We start from the raw sequence: 22647 nt of genomic DNA on the forward strand, positions 1-22647 counted from the left end.
GAGTCAGCTCTTTGTATTAGGTGGTCAAAGTATTGGAACTTCAGCTTCATCAGTCCTTCCAATGAATATTCAGGTTGATTTCCTTCAGGATTGGCTTGTTTGATCATCTTTTAATCCAAGGGACTCTCAAGAGTCTTATCCAGCACCACAATTCAAAAGCAGCGATTCTTCAGTGCTCAGCCTTCCTTATGGTCCAACTCTCACGTCCATAGGTAACTACTGGAAAAACCATAGCTTTGAGTATAAGGGCCTATATTACTCTCCTTCCTAAAACCTGCAGAGGTTCCCAAAGCTCTTTCAGGGAAGGCCACACCTCTGACCTTGGCTTTCTAGGCCAGTGAGAGATGGCTGCATTCACCAATCCATCTTCATCTTACACACCCAGCCCACGTCACCCCTCTTCCACCCCATCCCACCCCCTGCCCCTACCCACCTTGCCACACCGGTCTTCTTTTTAGCCCTTGAATTTTCCAGAATGCCTCCACCTGAGAGTTTGTACATGTCACTCCCTCCAACTCTGTCTCCCCTTCAGCTATAGAGAGAAGAGGGAAATCTCCATTCAGTCAAAACCCTGGAATATTCTCCCTTATTCTTTTCTTTTTTTCTTTGCATGGACCACAGTTAAATTGTAGGTTTAGGTAGCTATTTACATTCTTGATAGGATGTATAAAGGAGGTATTTTTGAGTAGATTCCTTTGTTAATTTTGACAGTGACAAATTCCCATTAGGGAGCCTTGTATGGGACTAGGTCCTGGAGTAGGCGATGGGAGAATACATGTGAGATGAAGGCTTCATGGCCACTGCCTGTGGAAAGCTTGCTGGCTAATGAGGAGTCAGCTCATATAAAAGCTTTCACTGTAAGGCAGAGTGAATCAGCCCAATGCTCTAAAGAAGTTCGTAGCAGAGGAACCCTGAAGAAAGTTATAAGAGGTGATCAGGAGATATTTTTTTGTAGAGGAGTCCATGCTTTGATAGGTGAGAAGAATTTCAGATAAAAAAGGAAGGGCATTCTAGACTGAGAGAGTGCAAAATAAGGCACACAGTTGCTTAAAGACCCAGCAAATCATAATAGCAAATAGGCTTTATTTATATTATTTCCCTTAACCCCTGTGGATGCAGGCACCAAAATGTAAGCCCTACTAGCTCAGGAATTTCACTCTGTTTTATTCATCCTGGCTCCCACAAAGTGCCTGGTATCATTTTGGTGCTTAATAAATATTTAGTGAATGAATAAGGTAGGTATTTATTGCTTCCATTTTGTAGTTTAGAATATACACAAAAAAGTGACTCAGCTTACATAGAGTCAGGATTTTAAGAAAATATTGGGGATATATTTTATAATGTTAGGGGTGAGAAAAACATTTTAAAGCATAACATAGAGAAAGCAACTGTAAGGGAAATAATTGATAATATTGGTTACAAAATTGTTTTATAAATTAGTCAAGAAAAATTATAAATGAAGTTGTAAAAATCAGACCATGTGATATCATTTAACATGATTAAAAAGTAATGCATTATCGTTAATATATAAAGAGCATTTAGGAGTCAGCAGAAAAAGTAAACATCCCCCCCCCGGCCAAATTGGACAGATACCATGAAGAAGCAGTTCACAAATGTACAAATCATAATAATAATTTTTAAAAACTCATATATATCTTCATTTCACAAGAAATAAAAATGTAAATATATAAGCAGTGTAATGTTATTCTAGTAAAAGCTGACAGACTACAATGTTGATCAAGATCCCAGGAAGCAGACACTCTCATACACTGGGTTCATTTCAGTTCAGTTCAGTCACTCAGTCATGTCCGACTCTTTGCGACCCCATGAATCACAGCACGCCAGGCCTCCCTGTCTATCACCAACTTCCGGAGTTCACTCAGACTCAGTCCGTCGAGTCAGTGATGCCATCCAGCCATCTCATCCTCTGTCATCCCCTACTCCTCCTGCCCACAATCCCTCCCAGCATCACAGTCTTTTCCAATGAGTCAACTCTTCGCATGAGGTAGCCAAAGTATTGGAGTTTCAGCTTTAGCATCAGTCTTTCCAAAGAACACCCAGGACTGATCTTTAGAAAGGACTGGTTGGATCTCCTTGCAGTCCAAGGGACTCTCAAGAGTCTTCTCCAACACCACAGTTCAAAAGCATCAATTCTTCGGCACTCAGGTTTCTTCACAGTCCAACTCTCGCATCCATACATGACCACTGGAAAAACCATAGCCTTGACTAGACGGACCTTTGTTAGCAAAGTAATGTCTCTGCTTTTGAATATGCTATCTAGGTTAGTCATAACTTTTCTTCCAAGGAGTAAGCGTCTTTTAATTTCATGGCTGGTGCAAGAATATAAATTGGTGTAGTCTTGATGGAAAGCATTTAGCAATACACTCTAAAATATAAAATGAATATACTCTTTGATTCAGAATTTTAGCAACTTGGGAGGAAGTGAACAATTTAATCAAAATGTCTTCACAAGTAACATTCTCACAGTGTTCTTCATAATGTAATGAAGATTTGGAAACAACTTAAATGTCTATCAATAAGAGATTAGCTAAATAAGTTATGATATGTATAAATGGATTTCTGTGCATTTATTACATAGAATGGTATATAGTAGGGGTTGGCAAATTGGCTCATAGGCAAAATCCAGTTCGGTGAACTATTTTGCTAGTAAAATATCATTGGCACACAGCCACACCTACTAACTGATACATTGTTTATAGCTAGTTTCACACTGCAGTGGTCACTTGAGCAGTTGCAACAGAGACCAAATGGCCCAGAGGCCTGAAATATTTATTATTTGTCCCTATTAAAAAATGTTTGCTGATCCCTAATTTATAAATATGCTCACTGACATGGAAAGCTCTCTGTAACATGTTTGATTGCTAAGTCGTGTCCAACTCTCTTTGTGACCCCATGGACTGTAGCCCACCATGCTCCTCAGTCCATGGGATTTCCCAGCAAGAATACTGGAGTGGATTGCCATTTCCTTCTCCAGGGGATCTTCCCAACTTAGAGATCAAAACTCTGCCTCCTGCACTGGCAGGCAGATTCGTTACCCCTGAGCCACCAGGGAAGCCTGAAAGCAGGGTACAAAATCTGTTATATAAGACCACGTGGTAATAGGGAAGGGACAAAACACTTTAAAAATGTATTTTTCAGAAAGATGTTTTGAATTATGTTTATCAGACATAGTATGTACTGGGTACCTGTGAGTTGTGAGATTTTAAGTGATTTTTACTTTAACCTCTTTATATTTTCTGTAATTCCTAAGATTCTAAAAAAATTACGTAAGTAAAATGGATAAATGACTATTGAGTTCAGAGTTCATATCATTGCTTTTTGAATAAAAATCTTGAATTAACAACTCACAAAAAAAGGAAGTAGAACTACTAAGGGAACTGTCAAAGGTTGCAAATAATGCAAGCTGAAATTGTTTTATTTTTTAAATTAGCAAATTTTAAACTGAATTGGTACTGGCTGGAGAGTTCAATAAAACTCTTCTTTCATAAATTGCTTGTGTCCTTATCAGTTCAGTTCAGTCGCTAGGCATGTCCAACTCTTTGCGACCCCATGAGCAGCAGACACCAGGCCTCCCTGTATATCACCAACTCCTGGAGTTTACCCAAACCCATGTCCATTGAGTCGGTGATGCCATCCAACCATCTCATCCTCTGTCGTCCCCTTCTCCTCCTGCCCTCAATCTTTCCCAGCATCAGGGTCTTTTCAAATGAGTCAGCTCTTTGCATGAGGTGGCCAAAGTATTGGAGTTTCAGCTTCAACATCTGTCCCTCAGGTGAACACCCTGGACGGATCTCCTTTAGGATGAATTGGTTGGACCTCCTTGCAGTCCAAGGGACTCTCAAGAGTCTTCACCAACACCACATTTCAAAAGCATCAATTCTTCGGCGCTCAGCTTTCTTCACAGTCCAACTCTCACATCCATACATGATCACCGGAAAAACCATAGCCTTGACTAGACGGACCTTTGTTGGCAAAGTAATATCTCTGCCTTTCAATATACTATCTAGGTTGGTCATAACTTTGCTTCCAAGGAGTAAGCGTCTTTTAATTTCATGGCTGCAATCACCATCTGCAGTGATTTTGGAGCACAAAAAAATAAAGTCTGACACTGTTTCCACTGTTTCCTCATCTATTTGCCATGAAGTGATGAGACCGGATGCCATGATCTTCGTTTTCTGAATGTTGAGCTTTAAGCCAACTTTTTCACTCTCCTCTTTCACTTTCATCAAGAGGCTCTTTAGTTCTTCACTTTCTGCCATAAGAGTGGTGTCATCTGCATATCTGAGGTTATTGATATTTCTCCTGGCAATCTTGATTCCAGCTTGTGCTTCTTCCAGCCCAGCATTTCTCATGATGTACTCTGCATATAAGTTAAATAAGCAGGTGACAATATACAGCCTCGATGAACTCCTTTTCCTATTTGGAACCAGTCTATTGTTCCATGTCCAGTTCTAACTGTTGTTTCCTGACCTGTATATAGGTTTCTCAAGAGACAGGTCAGGTGGTCTGGTATTCCCATCTCTTTCAGAATTTTCCACAGTTTATTGTGATCCACACAGTCAAAGGCTTTGGCATAGTCAATAAAGCAAAAATAAATGTTTTTCTGGAACTTTCTTGCTTTTTAGATGATCCAGCAGATGTTGACAATCGATTTCTGGTTCCTCTGCCTTCTCTAAAACCAGCTTGAACATCTGGAAGTTCACTGTTCACGTATTGCTAAAGCCTGGCTTGCAGAATTTTGAGCATTACTTTACTAGTGTGTGAGATGAGTGCAGTTGTGCGATAGTTTGAGCATTCTTTGGCAATGCTTTTCTTTGGGATTGGAATGAAAACCTGGACCCTGCCTCAAGGCTGTACCACCATTTGGTTGCTCCTCCTCTGTTTCTGTATCCCCTCCCTTCCCTGATCAGCAACTGTTTGAATCTGCCTTTTGGGACTCAGGGAAGGTCAAGGATGCTGAGTGAAGCCTAGATCCTACAAACGAGAAATGGAGATCACAGAGCAGATCTGTACTCTAGAGTCCCACAGAATCCTGCTTGGTTTTAATTCAGGGAATTGTGAAACTATGACTGATAACTTCCTGTCAAAATGGGGCATAGGACTGCCTCAGTTTGGAGAACAGACACTGAACTGGAAGTAGTTCTGATTTCCAAGTCCTAGATCTGAGTTTTGTATGTTTAAAATGTCAATCTCTTGGTCTCCTATTTTGGTGTAACAGACCCAACTAGAAGTAATTGGAGGAGTGACAGCTCAAATTTTAATAGAATAAATCTCATTTCTTTTCAGAAGAATAAGTGTGAAACCAGGTTTGGACCTGGCACTTTGGGAACACTTGTAGCCAGGTAGCCAGTTGCCTAGTTTTATAAAAAGTAAGGTTGCAGTTATTAGCTTCCTGCAGACATTGTTCTGAGAATGTCTGGTGGCATCTAAGTCTGACACAGCTCAGAAAACTCAAATTCAGTCTGAAATTACACACATACTGTGACTTACTTATTTCCATGGATATCTGAACCATAGCTACTTTATTTTGATTTTTAATTGTGATATTCTCCTTAATAGCCAAAGCAGAACTATAATTAACAATGTTAGTGTTTTTCTAGGTATAAGAAGTTGCAAGGATTTGGATTCATAAAATCTTTTCCTGAAAATATCTATCTGAAGGACTGTTTTTGCAGTTTTTCCCAGAGCACTTTGTTTTTTTATCTCCACCCTGAACTCCTTTCAGGGGTGTTAAAGGTCAGCAGCTGCAGTGGCCATGATTTGTTCTTTGTAGAGGTAGATGGCAAGTGTCAGTTTTCAGTTGATAGGGCCCCTTCATGGTCATAAGCTTGACTGTGATTTTGGGGGCACATCTCATGACCATTGTCTCCCATGGTACTGAGAATGCTGACAATTCCCAGGTCTGGCAAATATTTCTCCAATAGGCCATTCAATGTGCTATTACTGGACTAGGCCATAAAACAGTATCCAAAATTCTCTGGACCACCTGTCTTACTAGCTTCTTGGTCCAGGAAACATTCTCTCTTGTTCTTCTTCCCATATCTAGAGTTACACTGTTATCAATCTCATATGAAACTACATATTATTTTATCAAAGGCTCAGTCACACACTTGGTAATGTAGGAAACAGCAGTTTTGTAAAACAGGTGAAATACAAATAACATAGCCAGCAGTATTAAAGTCATAAGTAAGAATTAAGCTAAGAGCTTCCATTAGATGCAGCCCAGTATATCCCTGGTCATCTGACTTAGTCTATTCCATATGAATCCTTATCTTCCAGGGAAATTATATATTGGCACTGTCTATAAGGTACATAGCCCAGTTTCCTAGTGTTACTAGACTGATTATCCTTCAGTTCAGTTCAGTCACTCAGTCATGTCTGACTCTTTGTGACCCCATGAATTGCAGCGTGCCAGGCCTCCCTGTCCATCACCAACTCCCAGAGTTCACCCAAACTCATGTGCATTCAGTTGGTGATGCCATCCAGCCATCGCATCCTCTGTCATCCTCTTATCCTCCTGCCCCCAATCCCTCCCAGCATCAGAGTCTTTTCCAATGAGTCAACTCTTCACATGAGGTGGCCAAAGTATTGGAGTTGCAGCTTTAGCATCAGTCTTTCCAAAGAACACCCAGGACTGATCTCCTTTAGAATGGACTGGTTGGATCTCCTTGCAGTCCAAGAGACTCTCAAGAGTCTTCTCCAACACCACAGTTCAAACGCATCAGTTCTTCAGCACTCAGCTTTTTTCACAGTCCGACTTTCACATCCTTAGTATGACTTAATTGTTCCCAACATAGAGGAGACTTTAAACCTAAATTATCATAGCCTGGTGTTATCTATATTAATCCATCCTGTAATTGTGGGAGATTTTTTCCTTTGCTGAAACTTTGCTTGTTGCTCTGATTGAGCTTGAGTAATAGAAGAAAACTCAAATTTATGACCAGGGTCAAAGCAGGCATTATTAACTGGCCAAGTGAGGAGATCCCATTCAGTAGTATCAGTAGTGACCTGAACATGACTATAATTTTCCTTGTAAAGTAAATTTTCTCAGGGCCAACCAATCTGAGCCTTGGAGTGAAGAAATTCACCAAGATAACCCAGAACTGGACACAGGTAATTGGCCACAATCCCAACAATTGGATTGATTTCTAAAACTAGCATAGGATCAGGCCTATGATAGAAAAGCGTTTGATTTATATGCAAAGGTCTAAGAAGTCGAGAAAACATTATAAATGATCATATGAATCAGGTGCAGCGTTTTAGGCAAACTGTCTATCTCTAATGTTGTCTTCTTCTCATCCTGGTGTAGTACAGTTTCTCCTCTGGGTGTCATTTTAAGGTGAGATCAGGTCAGCTGTCCTCTCTATAGACTAGTCCAGTGTAAGGGCCTTTGGAAGTGGGAATTAATCTACGAGTCAATTTACCTTCAATTTCATTGTGAATGAGCTAGTTAAGAGTACCTGATAAAAAGGTCCTTCCATCCAGGTTGGAGACAGCCCATTAAATTATGTCCTTTTCCGGTTCTGCTTGTAGATTGTGAGGCATCTGATCTTCGTCCAAAGATAAATTACTGAGATAAGCTTCAGAAACAAACTTAGGGTGTCTCTTAATAATTCAAGTGAATTTTGCATTAATATACCATAACAGCAAAGAACTATTCAGGAAATGGGTCTTAGTAGATACAGACCTTCATTAACAAACTGGGATTTAATATTTATTAAACATCTTTTTCTCCCTAAAATCACCCTCATTTTTACCAAATGTAAACAAATTAAGACTAGTTTGTTTGCAAAATAGTTCTGGTGTGAATAAACCTGACCTGATGATTTATATAACAATAATTGATCATAGACTTTTTGCTTTGCTGAAACTTTTATGGAATCTCAGACCAAACTTTTAGAATAAAATCTTTCAGGGCTAGGAAAGTCATGCCAAAGGCTTATCACAGATTTTGCCTAACAAATCTGGGTGAAGTCTTCACTTTTCACGGTCTGAAAAATTCCTTGAGATTTCTATACTTGTTAGTGACATAACCTTCCTAACTTGTCTGATAAAGTTATTGGAAACCTAAGAGTTTCCAATGTATGGAGGGGTCATATAGAAAAGATAATTGTTTCCATTTGTTTATAATTTTACCAAATTAATGTCATAATTAGCTTGAGGGGAATATTTACCCTACTCCTGGGAAACACTGATTCAAACCCGTAAATTTTTTCAGATAGAAACCATAATAGTTATAAGCATGTTCACTAGTTCAGTCCTTTTGTTAACCTTTGTAAAGTCATCAGGTTTCCCATTAGAATATCAGAACATGACAAAATTTTAGGAACTCCATATAAGTTCTAGGTTATCTATATAAGTAGCATTTGTCATACAATATAACCTGAGAGGATTTATTACTCATTTGATAATAATTCCCATGTAATTTAACGAATCAAATAAACACAACTGGTTTAATATATCTCTCTTTGGGATGTTTCAGGGGCCCTCTGAAGCATCCCAAAGTTAGCTAGAGGTCAAAAGAACTTCGATAGAATTTGATTTAGGAAATTTTGTCCCCCCAAAATCAAAAGGGTTTAGAACAGCCAGTCAGATTTAGCCAACACTGTGGGGTGTGTCACTTAGCTTGCGTGTGTCACAGTGGGTGTACACACCAAGGCTCAGGGTCTAGTGGCAGTGCATTCTGCCATCTTGGACCCCGTTGGTTCTAACCAGTCTTCCTGTGGCTAAGTCATTCCTAACAAAATCTACTTACCCAACTAACTGTAATCCAGTCTTAGAAAGTCCTGATCATGCGTAACTCACTCATTTCACTACTTTTTCATTTCTCACACCTTTTCTTACTGAAAGCACTTCCCTGAAAGTTTGTCTTCCAGGTTGTGTTTGTTTCTTTCCTTGTTAACAAATCTGTAACAAAGAGAATACAGTCTTATTTGACCTCTAGTAAATCTAGGTACAACAGAAGTATTATACTTATTGATGGTTCTAAAGACATGTCTATATCACCAAGTATTAATTTAATATTGAATTTTTCCTAGTTCACAAGAACCTGAAATTCATTTAGCTTAATTTAGAATTGTTTGATTTGTAAGCACTTACATTTCTTTAAGCCATTTAAATAGAGCTCATTTACAAATTAATCTCAACAATATTATCCAGAGACTGAGACACACACATATCCAGAGAGCCACAACACAAGATTTGGCTTCATTTTCTAAACCTAGTCCTGAATCAGATATTACAATATAAAATTTACTAGTTTATAAATAACAGTTGGGATAAATAATATTTTTAAAACCTTCTTCCCATTTGCCCTTCAGTCTTAAGAATTAGAGATGGTCTAGATTAGTGTTCCTAAGAGCCCTGATCTCAAGGCAAGGAAGAGAAAATCAAGCTCTAACAAAACAGCACAGGTCTAAACAAAATGGCAGCCACACAAAGCAAAATGGCCATCATAAATCACAACACAGAACACATGCACATACCCAACCATCCTAATCAGACACTCCCGTAAATACAAGATTACATTCTCTCAGAAAACCTCCTATAGAGACACAGAACTTCAGATCCAAGTTCTACCAGAGTGAATGAAAGTAATCTCAAGTCTTCAAAGATTTCAAAGGGAGGAAAGGAAGTCAGGCTGAAAGAAAAGGGGGAAGGAGGTGGGATGGGGGCGCAAAAGGGGTGACCTTACAGACATCTCTTGCCACCTGCAGATACTCAGGTGTTATGGGACTACTGGGCTTCCAAAGAAGGGAGGACTAGAAATCCGCCCTACCAGAGACCAGGCCAGACCAGAACAGAACCAGAATTCAAACCAGAAACCAGAACAGGACCAGAATTCAAGTTCTCTGCCAAGCAGGGGTGATTGGCCTCCGATCCTCAGCTCAGTCTGAGGCCCTGCGAACAGATTCCTGTGTCTAAGACTGGGGGACTAGAAAAAAGGGTAGGATAGGAAGGGTTAAGGAGAGGAAAGAGAGAGTGAAGGTGAGAGAGGTCAGTAGAGTCTCTTGTTCCTTACCCGGTCGGGGCACCCTGGCCAGTTGTCTGCGTCAGGAGGAGACCAAGGACAAAAGGGTCCCAGTTGGAGCTGCTGGGTCTGGTCCGTTGGCGGGCAAGCTGGTCCCCAAGCACCCTGAGTGGTCAGTATGTCACTTGAGTACCCCAAGTAGTCAGGATGTCAGTGGTGGTAAAGAAGAGTCCACACCAGAGTCACCATTTGTTGCAGGAAGGGGGACCCCTTCCAGGGCCCAGAAATGGACTCTTGTCTAACACTCAGAAACCAGTTGTCTGAGGAGACACACGTGCTAACAGAGCAAGAGATTTTATTGGGAAAGGGTGGAGAGCAGAAGGGTAAGGGAACCCAGGAGGACTGTTCTGCCCCATGGCTCGCAGTCTCAGGTTTTATGGTGATGGGATTAGTTTCTGGGTTGTCTCTGACCAATCATCCCGACTCAGAGTCCTTCCTGGTGGTGCACACATTGCTCCGCCAAGATGGATGCCAGTGACAAGGATTCTGGGAAGTGGTCAGACACATGGTGTCTCTTCCGGTTGGTGGTGGCTTACTAGTTCCATGTCCTTACCAGGACCTCCTGTCATAAAACAGCTCATGCAAATGATGACTATGGTGCCTGGCCAGGGTTGGCAGATTCAGTCAGTGTGCTTCCCCTAACACACCAAATTGTTCAAACAGTGTAAACTTTTTTTTTTTTAAGAACATAAAGTGGGGGTTTATTTACGTAAGGATACGCTCTCAGGGAGAGTGAGCAGGCAGGTGAGGAGCTGCCACACTGGATTTCTTTGCTAAACTGGTTATGATGAGCATACTAATGAAGGGGCATGATATTCACTAAGGAGTAATTTGGGGGGCATCTTCCCTGGTTTTCATGCCAGCTCCATTTTCCTGAAAGGAAGAGGGATTTTTGTCCTTATTTAGCTTAAATCAGAAGTGTCAGTACATGATGGGTACTTCTTATCTATAAGGCTAATTTTATTTTTAATAAGATCATAATGAGCAAAAGGTTACATTTGAACGCAGGAGATTCCCACCTTTCCCCACCTTTCTTTGTCTTCTATTCAGACCCTCATCACCCAATTTCCTATCAGTCTGAAGGTTTCTGCTTTGCTTTGTCTATCTGTGGACCCCTGCTGTTTACAAGATATGTGATTTCCTGCTACCTTTTCTCTGCTCATATCTAGCTACCTGCATGCTGTAAGATTTCCCCCTCAAGGAGTCTGGACTCTTAAAACCTTATAAGTGGCAGAGGGGCTGATGGTCCATCTTCTGTAACCGCTTCAAGCTGACCATGGGCATTGTCCCTACCTGTGGATCCAGATCTCCTTGCTGTTTGTCAGAAATAAGGTTCTAGGGATTGTGTGTAAACTGTTTTGATTTAAAGCTAAATGAAACTGAATGTAAGATTCCACAAGTGATACTTTTACTACAGTGGCAAAGTCTCTACAGAATAATAATAAGTGCTGCTGAAGATGAGCAGCAACTGGCATTCTCATTCTTTGCTGATTGGGATGCAAAAGAGTTATTTTGGAAAACAAGTTTTCAGTTTCTTGCAAAGTTTAGTGTATACTTGGCAGTGTGATACCCAGCAGTCCCACCTGTATGTATTTACCATTAAAAAATGAAAACTCATGTGTACACAAAAACATATATATTACATAAATATTTATAGCAGTCTGTCCACAATTATCAAAAACTGGAAACAATGCAAATGGTCACTAATGGGTATACCCACACAATGGAATACCACTCACTAGTTTAAAAAAATCGTGCTATTGAGACCCACAACAACTTACATGAATCTCAGAGGCTCTGTGCTGAGTGAAAGAAGGCAATCTCAAAAGCTGACACACTGTATGATTCCATTTATATGGCCTTCTTGACAAGACAAAATTAAAGGGATGGGGACTAGACAAGTGGTTGCCAAGTGTTAGGTCTGGAGACATGACTATAAAGGGACAGCACCAGGGTTTGGGGGTTGATGGAACCACTCTGTCTCTATATCGTGGTGGTGGTTACAAAAATCTATGCTTTTATTGTAATTTGTAGAACTGCACACCCCCAAATAGTCAATTTTACTATATGTTAATTTAAAAATAAAATTTAAATATATGTAAGAAAGGTTAGAGAAGAATGCACAAAATAACAGTATTATTTTTTTTAATTGTAATTTTATGGGCAGCGTTCTTATTTTTCCAATTTTGTATGAAAAAACTATATTTACAAACGTATATACAAAAAACTATATTTACAAACAGCAATGTTTGCAGTTTGGGAAGACAACAGATAGCCTTCATACTGCAATTGTATCTGAAAGCACTGTGCATCCTGGTCGTTGAGGGCAGTTCATATTGTGTCCAGGAGTCTGTTTATGAAATTAATAAAGTATTCAATTCACTTCAGAAAGTGGAAGTAAAAGTAATAATAGAATTTTTATTCTATGAAAGTAATAATAGAATTTTTATTCTATAAAAGTCTATAAAAAAGTCTGTTTTATCCAGAAAATTTACTGATGTAAAATTTCCTGTTCACTTTTGATGCCAAATAGATGAGACTGTGTCCAAAAGGCAATAATAACCCCATGCACACATGCATTATCTCATGTTCTCCAATCCCGGGAAGGTGAGTGGGGTTAGGATATACAGTTCTCTTTGCAGAGAGCAAACTGATGTAGAGGAACATTTGTGACTTTCCAAAAATGATATAAAAGGTGATATTACCATATTGTTTTCTTGTGGGTCTTTCCTGAACATTATTAGAAATGAAATAAATGTTGTATGCCTTTCAGAGAAAAAGTACCTGTTTCCTCACTGAAAATTCGGAAGTGCTTTGACTGTAACGAAACATTCTCATTTGTTTGGTTTTTCAGGATTTTATATTGCACGCTGATTCTGCCTCTGCACTACCTTCAACCCTTCTTTTCATACATCTTCCTCAACCTACAGCTCATGGTCCTCCAAGTTCTTAATCTTTACTGGAGTTACTTGATCCTGAAGATGCTCAAAAGAAGTATATTCACGAAGGTAAGGCCGTTAAGGTTTTATTGCTCTTAGCAAGTAGATTTCATTGCCGGAACAAAGGTGAGGCCCAGATGATGGACCAAGAATTTTTTCTTGATTTGACCATCTTGATGAGAATTTCTCCAAAATATTTTTTAAAATATTATAACAGAGATTGAGAATTTGTCTTTTCAAGTTCTTTATGTCTGACAGGTGCCTAATAAGTAATTTTGAACATACAAATGAATAAACAATTTTGGGAAAGAAGTTGCAGTATTTTGGATGGCCAGTTACAAAATAATTTATGAATCTGTTTATGGTCATTAAGTAGATTTCCAAGGTGTACTTAAGAAATTGCTTTTATTAGAGGACAAGGATTTTCTGGAAAATTTTTATTCAAGAATTGATTGCTGCTTCTTGAAGAAAGTCCTAACGAGTCTAAATTTGCTCCAGTTTGGGGCAGGCTTTATTGTGAGAGTTAAGTGCTGTTTCAGATCCTTAGTTCACCTTTGCTGATGGTCCAGTTTGTGCATAATGTTCTCCCCCCATGAGCTTTCTTCTCCTCTCTGAAATTTTGTCCATTATTTGTCAATACTCTTTTTCTAAAAATATTTTCTTCCCTAAGAAATGAATAATACATTTTAGACAATGGAAGAGAAATTTTTTGTTTGTTTAATTTAGAATTCTACTTTTTAATTTCAGAACAGGGGAGGAGATGGCTTAAAGAAATGAATAAGACACAATTGTTGCTTTTGGGGAAACAGCTCAGAATCTAGTTGGGGAATATTCATTTACTAGCAACTATATCAGATCAGATCAGATCAGATCAGTCGCTCAGTCACGTCCGACTCTTTGCAACCCCATGAATCACAGCACGCCAGGCCTCCCTGTCCATCACCAACTCCTGGAGTTCACTCAGACTCACGTCCATCGAGTCAGTGATGCCATCCAGCCATCTCATCCTCTGTCATCCCCTTCTGCTCCTGCCCCCAATCCCTCCCAGCATCAGAGTCTTTTCCAATGAGTCAACTCTTCGCATGAGGTGGCCAAAGTACTGGAGTTTCAGCTTTAGCATCATTCCTTCCAAGGAAATCCCAGGGCTGATCTCCTTCAGAATGGACTGGTTGGATCTCCTTGCAGTCCAAGGGACTCTCAAGAGTCTTCTCCAACACCACAGTTCAAAAGCATCAATTCTTCGGTGCTCAGCCTTCTTCACAGTCCAACTCTCACATCCATACATGACCACTGGAAAAACCATAGCCTTGACTAGATGAACCTTTGTTGGCAAAGTAATGTCTCTGCTTTTGAATATACTATCTAGGTTGGTCATAACTTTCCTTCCAAGGACTAAGTGTCTTTTAATTTCATGGCTGCAGTAACCATCTGTAGTGATTTTGGAGCCCAGAAAAAGAAAGTCTGACATTGTTTCCACTGTTTCCCCATCTATTTCCCATGAAGCGGTGGGACCAGATGCCATGATCTTCATTTTCTGAATGTTGAGCTTTAAGCCAATTTTTTCACTCTCCACTTTCACTTTCATCAAGAGGCTTTTGAGTTCCTCTTCACTTTCTGCCATAAGGGTGGTGTCATCTGCATATCTGAGGTTATTGGTATTTCTCCCATGGAATCAAACAATCTTGATTCCAGCTTGTGTTTCTTCCTGTCCAGCGTTTCTCATGATGTACTCTGCATATAAGTTAAATAAGCAGGGTGACAATATACAGCCTTGACGTACTCCTTTCCCTATTTGGAACCAGTCTGTTGTTCCATGTCCAGTTCTAACTGTTGCTTCCTGACCTGCATACAGATTTCTCAAGAGGCAGGTCAGGTGGTCTGGTATTCCCATCTCTTTCAGAATTTTCCACAGTTTATTGTGATCCACACAGTCAAAGGCTTTGGCATAGTCAATAAAGCAGAAATAGATGTTTTTCTGGAACTCTCTTGCTTTTTCCATGATCCAGCGGATGTTGGCAATTTGATCTCTGGTTCCTCTGCCTTTTCTAAAACCAGCTTGAACATCAGGAAGTTCACGGTTCGCATATTGCTTAAGCCTGGCTTGGAGAATTTTGAGCATTACTTTACTAGCATGTGAGATGAGTGCAATTGTGCGGTAGTTTGAGCATTCTTTGGCATTGCCTTTCTTTGGGATTGGAATGAAAACTGACCTTTTCCAGTCCTGTGGCCACTGCTGAGTTTTGCAAATTTGCTGGCATATTGAGTGCAGCACTTTCACAGCATCATCTTCCAGGATTTGAAAGAGCTCAACTGGAATTCCATCACCACCACTAGCTTTGTTCATAGTGATGCTTTCTATGGCCCACTTGACTTCACATTCCAGGATGTCTGGCTCTAGGTCAGGGATCACACCATCATGATTATCTGGGTCGTGAAGATCTTTTTGTATAGTTCTTCTGTGTATTCTTGCCACCTCTTCTTAAAATCTTCTGCTTCTGTTAGGTCCATACCATTTCTGTCCTTTATCGAGCTCATCTTTGCATGAAATGTTCCTTTGGTATCTCTGATTTTCTGGAAGAGATCCCTAGTCTTTCCCATTCTGTTGTTTTCCTCTATTTCTTTGCATTGATCGCTGAAGAAGGCTTTCTTATCTCTTCTTGCTATTCTTTGGAACTCTGCATTCAGATGCTTATATCTTTCCTTTTCTCCTTTGCTTTTCACTTCTCTTCTTTTCACAGCTATTTGTAAGGCCTCCCCTGACAGCCATTTTGCTTTTTTGCATTTCTTTTCTATGGGAATGGTCTTGATCCCTGTCTCCTGTACAATGTCACGAACCTTATTCCGTAGTTCATCAGGCACTCTATCTATCAGATCTAGGCCCTTAAATCTATTTCTCACTTCCACTGTATAATCATAAGGGATTTGATTTAGGTCATACCTGAATGGTCTAGTGGTTTTCCCTACTTTCTTCAATTTAAGTCTGAATTTGGCAATAAGGAGTTCATGGTCTGAGCCACAGTCATATTTGGAGAAGGCAATGGCATCCCACTCCAGTACTCTTTCCTGGAAAATCCCATGGATGGACGAGCCTGGTAGGCTGCCGTCCATGGGGTCGCTAAGAGTCGGACACAACTGAGCGACTTCACTTTAACTTTTCACTTTCATGCACTGGAGAAGGAAATGGCAACCCACTCCAGTATTCTTGCCTGGAGAATCCCAGGGATGGGGGAGCCTGGTGGGCTGCCGTCTATGGGGTCGCACAGAGTCGGACACGACTGAAGTGACTTAGCAGCAGCAGCAGCAGCAGCAGCAACTATATTTGTTATGTAGAATGTCCTGTGCCGAAGAGAGATCCCAGAAACTTGCTGTGAAAAACAAGAGAAATTGACTCAAGGTAACCAGGGAAAGTTTGGTTGTATAGATGGAATTTGACTGGAATTTTTAAGGCAAGTTAAAAAAAAATCAAGTCATAACTCCTTCCTTGCCTAGCAGTCATACATATAAGGGAATTTTAATTAAGAATCTTTCAAGGTGAAAGTTACAGCTGGCCCACTTTTGGGTGTTACCTAATCCCTGTATAACATAGCATTGTATCATGATCAGAATGAGTGACATATGTAACAGATGTGCTTGTAGTTTATCTGATAAGCTCATTTTTTAAATCAATCTCTGATTAATTTATTTTCCTAGTTTAGCATTTGTGTCTCAAGGATCATTGAAAAGTTGACAAATGAAGTTTAGGTTGCCGTAAATGACCTCTGCTGCTGCTGCTGCTGATGCTAAGTTGCTTCAGTTATGTCCGACTCTGTGCGACCGCATAGGCAGCAGCCCACCAGGCTCTGCCGTCCCTGGGATTCTCCAAGCAAGAACGATGGAGTGGGTTGCCATTTCCTTCTCCAAATGACCTCTAGGTCTTCTAAATCTAGACGAAGGTATTGGAAATTAGGCTACATCTGGATTAATCCCAAATCAAATCCTGAATTTTTTTTTTTAAACTAAATTGATGATTTGAACTTGTTTTCCTGAGAAAAATATCTTTTCTTTAGCTGGCTGCTGCTGCTAAGTTGCTTCAGTCATATCCGACTCTGTGTGACCCCATAGACGGCAGCCCACCAGGCCTCCCCGTTCCTGTGATTTTCCAGGCAAGAATACTGGAGTGGGTTGCCATTTCCTTCTCCAATGCATAAAAATGAAAATTGAAAGTGAAGTTGCTCAGTTGTGTTCAACTCCTAGCGATCCCATGGACTGCAGCCTACCAGGCTCCTCCGTTCATGGGATTTTCTAGGCAACAGTACTGGAGTGGGTTGCCATTGAGTGGCTTAGAAAATAAACCTTTCATTGAATGATTCTAGTTTATTAATGTTCTCAATAGTTTTTCTATGATCTCTGCAAAAATTACTTTATCCCTAAGTGACAGGTACAGCTGAAATAACTGAATTTGAGCAGTTAAGACAATCTGCATATCCAGGGGTTGGAAGGAAGGCAGGTCACTGAACTCAGCCTGCCCTGCCTTCGGGTCCAGCCTTCCTAGAGCTCCTGTCTCAGTCAGAAGCAGTTCCCTTTTTAACTGGTCATTGTTGTTGTTCAGGCCCTAAGTCATGTCAGACTCTTTGCAACACTATGGACTGTAGCCTGCCAGGCTCCTTTGTCCATGGGATTCTCCAGGCAAGAATACTGGAATGGGTTGCCATTCCCATCTCTAGGGGATCTTCCTGACCCAGGGATCAAACCCACATCTCCTAGTGAGTGACAATAATTACAGGCTTGGAAGGGATCCAGGCAGAACAAAACTTGGAAACTAGAAAATACTCTTGTTTGGTTTCATCATGATTTTCATATTTCTGATCTCTAATGGGTAATACCAAGCCTGATTAAAAACCCTGTGGGTTGGGGAGCTGTGGACAGGAATTCCTGATTTCTCATGCTGTACTTTGGAAAAGCTGTTTCCAATTGCAGTTTGACAGCAGCAGTGGAGGCCCCCGTGGCCCTAATCCTTGCAGCCCTTATGACTTCAGCTGGCTTGCATGTGCACTCTGTTTTCCACAGCAGTGGCAAATCTGGCTGTGAAATCAGCTTCTTCCTCCAAAGCCATAAAGCCGCCTTTTAAAGAATGCTGTTTGAAGGCGTAGTTGCATTGCAAAGGGGAGGAGAGGGATAGAGGCAGGAGCTGAAATTTTTAGAGGACACCTAACGAGTCAGTTTTCAATTCTGTTTAATAAACATTTAGCATTTAACACACAACACAATTGTTACTAAGGTGACTAATTCTTGATATTTATAAAATGGAATTGCAGAGGTCTGTAGGCCTCCAAAATAGGAGGATTTTAAAAAACCCTGTAACAGAGACTGAGAGTTTGTCTTTTCAAGTTCTTTATGTCTGACAGGCCCCTAATAAGTAATTTTGAACATGCAAATGAATAAATAATTTTGGGAAAGAAGTCACGGTATACAAAATAACAAGTTACAAAATAATTTATGAATCTGTTTATGGTCTCTATGAATTTTCATGGTAGACTGAAAAGATAAAAGTGATTTTTCTTAAAAAAAATTGTGATTTTTTTTTTTTTAAGAATAAGAAAAACTTATTTTCCCTAAGCAATAGGATTGCTGCATACTTACGATGAATTTGCTAGTTTAACAATATTGTTGTAATTTCAAGACACTAACATATACACACCATGGTTATCAGGCAGCTTGCTTTTGAAAACAAGAATTGGCATTGAAACTTAACTGGTTCCTATAAAATGGAGGATTTTGTGATGAACTACCAGCCCACACATCACATCAGGAAGTATGATGGGCTGACATATTAAGCTTACTCTCTTTGCAAACATGAGAACTGCTTTCAGAGGAAATTAGAAGAAGCATAGCATGCTTTTGTTTGATATTACTTAGAACTTGATCATTCTTAAGTTTTTATTTTCTTTCTTCTAAATATCATACTGGGTGCTGGCCAACTTAAGCATGTTTCTGTGACATCTTAGACTGGTACATCGCCAGAACATGGAGGTGGGACTGTAGCCTGCAGCTGTTACAGCCAGGCTGGAGAAGCCAGTGCCTTGGCAACTGGCCCTAGCCATCTGCTCTTGACAAGCAGTGTCTCTTAAGTTCACAGAATGACACTTCAACACATGCAGAACTATTTTAGTTAGAGAAAGGAACACTCTAATAAGGGAAACTGAGGCCCAACCACATTCACACAGTAATTGCATGGTAAGGTCAAGACTAGAAGACCCTGAGTCTTTTAATTTATAATTGTTGTTGTTCAGTTGCTAAGTCATGTACAACTCTTTGCAACCCCATGGACTGCAGCATGCCAGGCTTCCCTGTCCTTCACCATTTTCCGGAGCTAGCTCAAATTCATGTCCGTTAGGTTGATGATACCATCCAACCATCTCATCCTCTGTCGTCCCCTTCTCCTCCTGCCTTCAGTCTTTCCCAGCATCAGGGCTTTTCAATGAGTCAGTTCTTCACATCAGGTGGCCAAAGTATTGGAGCTTCAGCTTCAGCATCGGTCCTTCCAATGAATATTCAGGACTGATTTCCTTTAGGGTTGACTGGTTTGATCTCCTTGCAGTCCAAGGGACTCTCAAGAGTCTTCTCCAACACCACAGTTCAAAAGCATCAATTCTTCGGCACTCAGCTTTCTTTATGGTCCAACTTTCACATCAATTCATTACCACTGGAAACATCATACTTTTGACTATACGGACTTTTGTTGGCAAAGTGACATCTCTGCTTTTTAATATGCTGTTGGTCATAGCTTTTCTTCCAGGGAGCAAGTGTCTTTTAATTTCATGGCTTCAGTCACCATCTGCAGTGATTTTGAAGCCCAAGAAAATAAAGTCTGTCACTGTTTGCATTTTTCCCCCATCTATTTGCCATGAAGTGATGGGACTGGATGCCATGATTTTTTTGAATGTTGAGATATTTTTAAAAATTTATTTTTTTGAAATATAATTGCTTTACAGAATTTTGCTGCTTTCTGTCAGACATCAACATGAACCAGCCATAGGTATACATATGTCCCCTCTCTCTTGAACCTCTGGAACAGGACCAGATTAGAGTCTGAGCTGCCTCCACAGCAGGTCCAGAGACCAGTGCAGTGTTGCAGGGCATATTAGGGAGGCGAGGTGGACTGTGACTCCCAGCGAGGGAAAGGACGCTGACAGCAGAGACTCAAGAAAAACATTATTATTTTTATATTTTGAATGCTGAGTTTTAAGCAAGCTTTTTCACTCTTTTTCACCTTCATTAAGAGGCCATTTAGTTCCTATTCATTTTCTGCCAAAAGGGTGGTGTCATCTGCATATCTGAGGCTATTGGTATTTCTACCAGCAGTCTTGATTCCAGCTTGTGCTTCATCCAGCTCGGCATTTCGCATGATGTACTCTTTGTATAAGTTAAATAAGCAAGGTGACAATATACAGCCTTGAGGTACTCCTTTCCCAGTTTTGAACCAGTCCATTGTTTCATGTCCAGTTCTAACTCTTGCTTCTTGACCTGCATACAAGTTTGTCAGGAGGCAGGTCAGGTGGTCTGGTATTCCCATCTCCTTAAGAATTTTCTGGTTTGTTATGACCCACACAGTCAAAGGCTTTAGCATAATAGATGAAGCAGATGTTTTTCTGGAATTCCCTTACTTTTTCTATGATCCAAAGGATGTTGACAGTTTGATCTCTGGTTCCTCTGCCTTTTCTAAACTCAACTTTTACATCTCGAATTTCTCAGTGTACTGTTGAAGGCTAGTTTGAAAAATTTTTGAGCATTACCTTGCTAGCATGTGAAATGAGCACAGTTGTAGTAGTTTGAACATTCTTTGGCATTGCTCTTATTTGGATTGGAATGAAAACTGATCTTTTCCAGTCCTATGGCCACTGCTGAGTTTTCCAAATTTGCTGACATATTGAGTGCTTCATTTTAACAGCATCGTCTTTTAGGATTTGAAATAGCTCAGCTGAAATTCCATTACCTCACTAGCTCTTTTGGTAGTGATGCTTCCTAAGGCCCACTTGACTTCACATTCGAGGATGTCTGACTCTAGATGAATGACCACACGGGTCATTAAGACTTGCCACCTGGGAAGCTCTATAATACTTAACCTTTCCTAATTTTTCAGGGAAGATTAATAACCAGAAAATTAATTTAAAATAGTTGTATGGAATAAAAAATAGTGAGTACAGAAACAAACTGAATAATCAAAATAGTAGATTAAAACATAGATCTTTCAATTTATTTTTTAACTTTTTAAAAGCATAAAATAGTTTTGTAATTATTTTTTTAAATGATTTTTAATCTTTACGTTTTTACCTCCTAGTAAAGCATCAGTTCTTTGGCACTCAGCTTTCTTTGCACTCCAACTCTCACATCCATACATGACCACTGGAAAAACCATAGCCTTGACTAGATGGACCTTTGTTGGCAAAGTAATATCTCTGCTTTTCAATATGCTGTCTAGGTTGGACATAACTTTTCTTCCAAGGAGTAAGCGTCTTTTAATTTCATGGCTGTAATCACCATCTGCAGTGATTTTGGAGCCCCCAAAAATAAAGTCTGACACTGTTCCCACTGTTTCCCCATCTATTTTCCATGAAGTGACGGAACCAGATGCCATGATATTAGTTTTCTGAATGTTGAGCTTTAAGCCAACTTTTTCACCCTCCTCTTTCACTTTAGCCAAAGAATTGATGCTTTTGAACTGTGGTGCTGGAGAAGACTCTTGCGAGTCCCTTAGACTGCAAGGAGATCCAACCAGTCCATCCTAAAGGAGACCAGTCCTGGGTATTCATTGGAAGGATTGATGCTGAGGCTGAAACTCCAGTACTTTGGCCACCTCATGCGAAGAGCTGACTCATTGGAAAAGACCCTCATGCTGGGAGGGATTGGGAGCAGGAGGAGAAGGGGATGACAGAGGATGAGATGGCTGGATGGCATCACCAACTCAATGCACATGAGTTCGGGTGAACTCCGGGAGTTGGTGATGGACAGGGAGACCTGGCGTGCTGCAATTCATGGGGTTGCAGAGAGTCAGACACTACTGAGCGACTGAACTGACCTGAACTGAACTGAAAGCATTTAGGGTAATAGCTAAGACTAATGGCTCCATGTAGATTCATATCTTGAGCAGTATTATTTCTCTTCATTGCCTCAGTTTCCTCACCTATAAAATGAGGCTGATCATATTAGTGCCTGCCTTGTAGGAGAAAGCCCTTAGTAGAGTGTCTGGCACCCAGTGCCCACATGGTAAATGTTAGCTGCCATCATCACTGTCACTGTTATAAAGCAGCACTACTCCTTGTGCTGAATCCCAGAGGCCCTGTGAGTTTCAAGTGACCTGGCAGTTTACTTGCAGTCAAGCTCTGTCTTCCATTTGCTTAGATAAAGCTACAGCTGATGTCAGAGGTCAGAGTCCTTGACTTTCTGCCAGTGGCTCTGGTACAGTTTCCTAAGCTGTCTTCTGCCAGTTCACTTCCACAACTCACATTCTAGATGGTACTTTGGACACATTCACTCAGATATCAGCATTTTAGGGAAGGAACATAAAATCTGTAACTTCCAAGAAGACTTCAGTTCTCTTTTGTTAGTCGGTGATAGTGGATGTAAAAACAGCTGAACAAGACATCATAAAAATATCACAAAGACTGACCATTGAAGTAC

General features: G+C 40.3%; 1 protein-coding gene across 2 annotated transcripts in view; it reads left to right on the plus strand.

The window, feature by feature from the left end:
- The window catches only part of CERS3 (ceramide synthase 3), a 170185-nt gene that overhangs the window by 99658 nt on the left and 47880 nt on the right, over positions 1-22647 (plus strand). For both annotated transcript variants that reach the window (XM_059879159.1, NM_001099389.1), the window contains 1 exon segment: positions 12906-13059. In XM_059879159.1, the coding sequence (XP_059735142.1) occupies positions 12906-13059 (154 nt within the window).

Source organism: Bos taurus, chromosome 21 (genome assembly GCF_002263795.3).
Source record: "Bos taurus isolate L1 Dominette 01449 registration number 42190680 breed Hereford chromosome 21, ARS-UCD2.0, whole genome shotgun sequence".
In the NCBI taxonomy this organism is placed as follows: domain Eukaryota; kingdom Metazoa; phylum Chordata; class Mammalia; order Artiodactyla; family Bovidae; genus Bos; species Bos taurus.